Source organism: Sinocyclocheilus rhinocerous, unplaced genomic scaffold (genome assembly GCF_001515625.1).
Source record: "Sinocyclocheilus rhinocerous isolate Xijiao unplaced genomic scaffold, SAMN03320098_v1.1 scaffold377, whole genome shotgun sequence".
NCBI classification, from domain to species: Eukaryota; Metazoa; Chordata; class Actinopteri; order Cypriniformes; family Cyprinidae; genus Sinocyclocheilus; species Sinocyclocheilus rhinocerous.
In genome coordinates this window covers 203,169-211,605 of record NW_015633195.1, presented here as the reverse complement: position 1 = coordinate 211,605, position 8,437 = coordinate 203,169, and the positions used below count along the sequence as shown (strand labels likewise).

The following is an 8,437-nucleotide window of genomic DNA, read 5'->3' as shown; positions in this document are numbered from 1 at the left end:
GACGCGTTTCAGAAAGGCGGGGCATAGAGGAGAAACAATAATGTACAGTATGTGGAAAAGAATGTGGTTTTTTTTAACCTTAAACCACATAAACACATTTCATTACACCAAATACACAAAATAATGATCTTTTTAGCAACATCATATGACCCCTTTAAGCAACAGGTGTCATTTGAATGACCAGTGAGGTGATAAATTAAGAATAACTCCTTAGACAAAGTAATGAAGCAGCCTCATGAATGTAAAGAGTTTAAACTCCAAGCCTCTTATTTGAGCATATTCCAGTTATAACAGGTTTTTTGGCTTGAGTCAGCAAAACACAAGCCTAAAGGGAGCGAGAGTTTCCTGCCTCACCAATCTGCTCTGTCTGTCACTCTCTTACTTCGCCTGTCCATCTGTCCATGACGGTTTACGTGCTCGTCTCGCTGTCTGTCACTCAGTCTTTAGTGTCTCTGTTGACATCCAAGTACAGCTGCAGTAAGAGAATATGATTAATATGTGTTTGATAGTGTCCACAGATCATAACCAGTAGTAAATAAATAAATGTAATTAGTTTTTTTTATGCATATTTTTTTTCTTATACATATATATTCTAAACAAATTATATATAATCTATAAAAATAATAAGCTGTATAAAATATGTAATGTATACTATCTATAAATAATTAAAAATGCATGTATAGGTTTATTATATATAAACATATAGGCATGCACTTGCTCAAATATTGATTTTGGATCATTTTTAACCAAAAAATGTTATGGACTGCATCTTTAACCTACACGCATGTAAATAATTAAAGCGCATATACTGTATTAGAACTGCATCACATATAATTATTTAATTAAATCGTAGCGTTTGTGAATTCACAATTATGCTTAATTATGATTTTTAAATGGGTTTAATATATCATGCAGCCTTGGAAAACAGACTAATAATGTGTTTTATACATTCTCGTCTGTGAAATGCGCCACTTCCGGTATTTTGCCGGTTAGTCGACACGAGCAAAATGAAGTCGAAGATTTAAAAAATTCGAATAGTCGAATAAAATCGACGAATCACGACAGCCCAACTCGTTTGCTCCTCCCGCCACATTCTATAAGGAAAATGTACAGAAATATTGAATATTTGAATACAGAATTAGTCAATTTGGCTGTTTTTAGAAAGAAAAACTAGTTGTTGTTTTTCACAAAAATGCATAATGATAGTGTGAAAAGCTATATGCACTTTATAGTGTTTAACATTTATATTTTTTCCCCACACAATATATAGCATACAGGCATAAGTTTGTTTTTAGTATTAACCATTAATTTGCACATATTTTGATGGAATAAAAAAATTAGATGCTAAGATATGCGTTTTTTTTTATCCAATTAATTGAATAAATAATTGACAGATTAAACAAAATTGCAATATGATTGTTGCAGGCCTACTTTAGAGAATATGCCATTCACTCTCCTCAAATCAGCCTACTGATGCCATCATAAACATGGCATCATACATGACATCATGATTGCATCATAAAGCTGCATCGAAACCAAAAACCGCTTAAACCAGCCAAGATGGTTTGCCGGTTTTAGCTGGTTCTCATATCTTGGTCAGGGTGGTCTGTTTTATAGGGGTTTTGGAGACTTATCAGCATCTAAGATCAGCTGAAAACCAGTTTAAACCAGCTAAGACTTGCATGATGGTATCACTGTCTGATCTCTCAACTTGGGCCACCTAGGCGTGCATCATCATATGTGACGGCTGACGTCTGTCCACTCAGCTTGTTCAGATCCACTGGCACAGATCCTAGCAGACCTACGTATTCGTTCTGTTCTGTCAAAATTTGCTCCAGACAGTGAGTCTGTCCATTTAAATTTAAGGATTTTATCTATTAATTGTGTTAGTAAAACATCAGGATGTTAATTCCACTGAGATGAGAAGTGATGGTATGCTTGGCTTTATACAAACAGCACTTTCTGAGTCTCTGTGTGTGTGTGCAAAGCTTTGAGCAGGCGGCTGCTGTGCTGTTGTCTCATTGTGTCTGGTGTGTCAGTGGATGCTACCAGTCTGAGCCGCGAGACACCAGTTCTGTTTCCTTTGTGAGCGAGCAAGAGAGAGAAAGAGGAAAAGGAACAAGTGAAGAAGGAGTAGAGAGTGGATAGTGAGAGAGAGAGGCAGATGGAAGCGACGCAAACGCCCACCAGCCTGATATCTCTTCCACCTCCTCTCGCAAACACAGCTTTGTGTGTAATGATTAACCGATTGGAGAAAGGCAAGAAGAAACCGTCTCAGCCCTCATAGGAAGTGACACACGCACAGCAACATTATATAAACACACAGTGTCTTCGTTCAGAGAACAGTGAACATGACCAGACCAAAAGGAGTATACTACAAAGCAGAATTGGGTAGGAACTTACTGTAAATACTTCGGCGAGGAGAAATATCACTCTGTGAGCTTTATGTCAAAATCATCCAATGTGTTTAGAACTGTGGCAGGTACATTCTTTTGTTTGCCTGTGTTTTGTTATGGCTCAGTTGCACTCCTTAGGCATTGTGGGGCAGTCAGACCTACTTGATCGAATGCTTTGTTTACATGTGCATTGTTTTATTTTAGACTTGTTCTGAAATCAGTTAGTTTGTTTGCTCTTTGACCTGGTCAGCAGCTTACGAGGATAGCTCCTAGCAGCTCCTAACAAGAATAGATTAAATTCTTTTGGGGCACTTGTCTTGAATTTTTGCAATTGTATTTTTCACTTTTTAAATGTGATTTTGACACTTTGTTTTTGCATTACAGGGCAGCCACACAAATTTGACCCCACATTCAGAGGACCTATTCACCATAGGTAGAGTAAATCTTACTTCCTTGTGATGCTTTTTGGATTTGATTTGAAGCCGCATGTGTCACAAGATATACACATTTACATATTATTATTTTTAATATTATTATTATTATTGGTATTTTATTTTATTATTGTTTTATTTCCATGTGTGTATAAATAAATATATATATATACATATGAATATTATTAAATAAATTATAAAATGTATAATTTTGTCAATTATAATAATTATTATAATAGGTATAATTTGTATATAAATTCACATTACATAATTTATACATTTGTTTTCTAATGGGCAAAATAAGAACAGCTTGACAAATACATGCATATCTAAAAGGGAACTTCCTATTGTTTTAAATTAAGCCAGATCTAACTAAAATAGACTAAGCTTACAACCGAACATCAAATCTAACCCTAAAATACAACTTTTAGATTTTTTTCATTCATTTCTAGTATATACAGTGGTGTGAAAAAGTGTTGGCCCCCTTCCTGATTTCTTATTTTTTTGCATGTTTGTCACACTTTAATGTTTCAGATCATCAAACAAATTTAAATATTAGTAAAAGATAACACAAGTGAACACAACATGCAGTTTTTAAAGATGAGTGGACCAAAGTTCCTCCACAGCGCTGTAACAGACTCATTGCAAGTTATCGCAAATGCTTGATTGCAGTTGTTGCTGCTAAGGGTGGCCCAACCATTTATTAGGTTTAGGGGGCAAACACTTTTTTCACACAGGGCCATGTAGTTTTGGGTTTTGTTTTCCCTTAATAATAAAAACCTTCATTTAAAAACTGTTTGTTGTGTTTACTTGTGTTATCTTTGACTAATATTTAAATTTGTTTGATGATCTGAAACATTAAAGTGTGACAAACATGCAAAAAAATAAGAAATCAGGAAGGGGGCCAACACTTTTTCACACCACTGTATATATATATACTTATGCCAGTATTTAGTGGCAATAATGCCTCCCAAATACAGCTAGGTCAAAAACAAACACACATGCACACCTTCAAAGCATTGTCTTTTGATTTGTCCTGATTTGCATGTGTCTGTTATTGATAAAAATATTGACTTCATTCATGGACCTGTCACTCCGCTGGCCTGTTTCTCGCTCTGATCCAGAGTTGCTGGTGGATCAGTGGTTAGTTCAGCAGTGATTGCGGACTGCACGGCTTTCACCCCACAGGAGCAGAGAAATCAATAACTGTTGCTCACATTTCTAGAGTTGCTTTGCCTCATTAACAGTCAAACTCAATAGGATTCAGCAGATTGTGAGGTCATTCTGCTATTACTGGAAAACAAGCCCTGGGTTTCAATGTATTTTTTGTTGCTCTCAGTAGAAAGTGGCCATCACAGTGTGCAACCCAGCGTGTTTCTAATGGGGTTTTCCTGTGCTTAGTCCGTATTTATAAGGCCCAGCTACTGCTAATTAGGGTTGACTGATGTAAAACGCTTAAGCTCTGTTGGGTTATCACAGCATGCAGTACTTTACTGTGCTATGTTTGCTGTGATGAGGTGCGGTACAATCCGTGTCACAGCTGACCTAGTTGTTTATCATAGTGGCTCAGTAATAATATGATTAAAAAAAATTTGTTGTTTATGGTTTGATAAATCAAGAGACGATGATTTATGAAAGAGATAATTATTTTTTTTTATTACATTTTTTTATGGAGCACAAAATGAAGTTTCTTCACACAGACATTTTCTATACAACTGCAGATTATAGTGATCACATATATCTAGCTACAGAAAGCATCATAAAAGTCCATATGACTTTTGCACTGAGTCTTCTAAAATCACAAGATAGTTTTGTGTAAGGAACATCTGAAAATCATCTCCAGTGAGCAGAACTGCCGTGACCAGATGGATCAATCTGATTTGTGAACAGATCAATCTTTGCAAGTGGTTCTTTTCAATCAACCTGTGAACAATTCGTTCACAAATTAGAAGTTGGTCCAATTCTCAGTTTTAGCGTATTGGCTCAATGATTTGGTCGCAGCTGCTCACTGGAAATTTTGCTCTGTTTCTCGCACAAAGTTGTTGTATGACTTGGAATATAGTACATGAGTCAGATGAGCTACTTTTATGGTGTTTGTTTATATTCTTAGTTGGCCACTTTTCCACTAGTCCATTAACGCTATATCTCCAAAAATATCACCCAAGCTGTATTGCATTAAATGTCACTGACTCCCAGTATCACGTCAAATCCGCACCTTTGTGTGAAAGTGGCCCGACGCAACCACCCACTCCCCATCTGTGTTGAGTGGAATTTAAATATAGCTCAGGGAACGCTGTTACAGATGACACTGTGGGTTTGTAGTTTACACATCAGACACGTCACTCATTTCTACTGTCATCCACATTAGCTGTCCACTCAAAGCTGCTGTATGCTGCGAGTTTGTCAAATTTGGTTTAGTCCAGTCAGAACTACACAAAACTGAAGTTTACTGCCCTACTGAACTGTATGGCTATGTCCAAATTAGCATATACTCTGCACTATAGGTATGTATATATACTTTTAAATGTGTAGTATGAGGACACGTTACCACATTGTAAAGTATGCTACAGACCTCCTTGCAGCATCTTGTTACCATCTAGCTAACTCATTAGCTTAAAGTTCAGTCTTGCTTAACTTTCGAGTTCTTTTTAAAAACTGTTTTTGTATATTTGTCCTTGCATTCAGGTACTTTTTAATGGAGTGTATTATCTTGGCATTTCTAGCTTATTATGTTTAGTGTATTATAATTTAGGATGCACTACAGTATCATTTTAGTATTATTTATATACTATTATAGTATTTAGTAATGTTTTGAATTAGATTTTATTTTTATATTTTATATTTTCAGTTTTCATTATAAATTTATTTCTATTGTCTTTTTATTATTATTATTTTTTGTTATTTTTTTTATTTCAGTTTTAATAATTTTAGTACTTCAACTTCAACTTTTATTTCAGGTAGTTGTCAAGGCAACATTTCTCATTTTCATTCATGTAATACAGGTTTTAATAGTTTTAGTATTTAGTTAACAATAACCACCCTGTGCACTACTTAATTGCTTGCATACTATTTAGGATGGATAATGTGCTAATGAGGATGCGGCACATCAATTAATCTTTTCTGTTGCCCTGCTGTGACCTCAGCCTCATTTTCTCTGTCTGCAAAGCTGCTATTTAGTTGTTTTCAACTAGTAGGTTGGCACCCAAAAATGGGTCACAAGTCTGTTCTGATGGGGTTACAGTCCGCAGGGGAAAAAAACTATCACAAATACAGTATATGTGCTCTGTGTAGATGTATGTGTTTTTTTAACACACTGTGTTAGTGAATGTTATTTTGTTTATAGTTTGAGAGTTCACAATGGTTATAAAAGTTTTATTTTACAACATTTGATTAAGAATATATAATTAGTTTACGTATATACTTACTGAAATGCTATTATGAATGTAAATATAGTGTAATTTATTCATTCAGTGCTCACATTCTCTCCCTTACATTCTTTTTTCTCACATTCCCACTGCAGGGGCTGCACAGACGTGCTTTGCTGTGTGATCTTTGTGATCGTCATCCTCGGTTACATCGTTCTGGGAACAGTGGGTGAGTTACACTCATTAACGTACGCTTCAGCAGAGAGGGTTGTGTAATGCGGCTCATGAATCCAGCGCTATTAAGCAGCCAAATAGAAGCGGCAGGGGAGCGTCAGTCGTAAACAGCAGCCTAATGCAGTGTCATTATGTTCAGTTACACTCCCCTCACCGTATGTGGCTGTTTTTATAAGGACAGTCGTTTAGTCCATTCTCAAAAAAGCAAGAACCCGTTCATTCACTGTGACATTTGATCGGTTACATCATTTGTGGTTTAAATGTGGAGTCTGTGGTTAAAACTGTCACAGGCTTTTCTCTTCTGCCGTTTCTGGGAGACTCACAGCTTGCCAACTGTTGGATCTGTCTTTGCTGGAAATGTGCTGCTATGATTGATATATATATAGTGGCGCCCAAAAGTTCTGTGATGCAAAATCTAATTGTAATTTTTTTTTAGTTTTTTAGAATGATTTCTGGAAGATAATATGACATCTAAGATTGGAGAAATGGCTGCTGAAAATTCGGCTCTGCCATGACAGGAATAAATCACAGTTTAAAATGTTCCATTTTAATTTATATTAAATTGTAATTATATAAACTGTACATATTGGGTCTGTGAAGTGTAAGACTCGCTGTTTCTCCCACAGTGCTTTTTCTTTGTCATGCTGATCTCACTCTACTCTGCTCTTATCAGTTTAATCCTGACTAGGCTAAATTAATACTACTGGCTTTTCTGTTGCTCTTTGAAGTGCACTGATAACTCATGTGACCGGTTTAGGCTTGAGGTGACGTTCCGTGACCCCTGAAGCTCAAATTCACTTTTCCATGCAGACAGACTTAAGTGGAGAAAATTAAATCACCAGGCAGAATCCTTCTCCACAGAGCTGTAGTGTGTTCGATTCACTGTGGACTCAAATCACTCGTATTCAATTACATAAAGAGCCTCTTATGCTCAGAATTAAATGAAGAGGTTTCACTTTATTTTTTGTTAGTTTTTTCATGCATCTGTTCGTGTTTGTCCTCTTTGCTTCTGCCTGTTCCTTCTCAGCAGGAACAGTGGGTGTAGTTTCAGTGTTGCCATAAATACAGATTTTTTTTTTTTTTTCAGCAGTTATTTGAAATGCATGACGCTTGAATTGCAACTGTGGTAAACTTATTTGAGAAACATGATTCGGATGACAAGGCTTGTGTTATGTTTTTTAAGCTTGGATGCATGGGGATCCCCGGAAAGTTGTCTACCCAACAGATAGCTATGGGCAGTTCTGTGGACAGCAGGGTACTCCTAATGCGTGAGTATGAGCTTGAGAGAAATTGAGTTGTTAATGCTGTTATACTTAATTGTATAAAATATTTAAAAACTTCTCATACTCAATTAGGTATGAGATTTATTTATTAGATTTTTAAGTTTCAAAGATGGATTGAAACACCTTCTTTCTCCTCCACAGAAATAAAGCCATATTATTTTACTTCAATATTTTGCAATGTGCCAATCCTACAGTCCTCATTAACCTTCAGTGCCCTACAACTCAGGTAATACAGACACTATTTGCAAACCATCTGTCATTTTGTCTAAGCTGGATCGCTCTGTATTTAGCACTGGCTTGTTTTGTAACTGATGCTTCTGTTTCTCTTGTTTACCTCAGCTGTGTGTATCCAAGTGCCCAGACAGATTTGCCACTTACATCGACATGCAATACAACTACAGACGCAATAAAAGCTACTGGGAATACTACAAGCAATTCTGCAAGCCGGGCTTCAACAATCCTGATAAGGTACCATGTGGAGACGGAAGAGTATCCGCAAGAACCAAAACTTTGTTTAAAGGGGTCATTTGATATCAGTAACCGCAGTTAGTTTGATGCAGCCATGTCAGGGAGACGCTGTGTGTTTCTGTGCGAAACCAAAAGCACTTTATTTGGACTTCCGAAAGTAGATGCAATGAGGAATCCTTGTTTAAGATTTATTTACAACAGAACAGCACAACCTAGATGTTCGAATTTGTGCAACGCATTTTATGGACGACAGTTTTTTT

General features: G+C 36.3%; 1 protein-coding gene across 4 annotated transcripts in view; it reads left to right on the top strand.

Annotated features, from left to right (window-relative positions):
- slc44a5b (solute carrier family 44 member 5b) overlaps window positions 1-8,437 on the top strand; it is a 31,570-nt gene that overhangs the window by 8,242 nt on the left and 14,891 nt on the right. For all 4 annotated transcript variants that reach the window (XM_016557286.1, XM_016557285.1, XM_016557288.1 and 1 more), the window contains exons 2-6: window positions 2,781-2,829; window positions 6,348-6,421; window positions 7,610-7,694; window positions 7,851-7,935; window positions 8,049-8,177. In XM_016557286.1, the coding sequence (XP_016412772.1) occupies window positions 2,781-2,829; window positions 6,348-6,421; window positions 7,610-7,694; window positions 7,851-7,935; window positions 8,049-8,177 (422 nt within the window). The remainder of the gene's footprint in view (window positions 1-2,780; window positions 2,830-6,347; window positions 6,422-7,609; window positions 7,695-7,850; window positions 7,936-8,048; window positions 8,178-8,437) is intronic.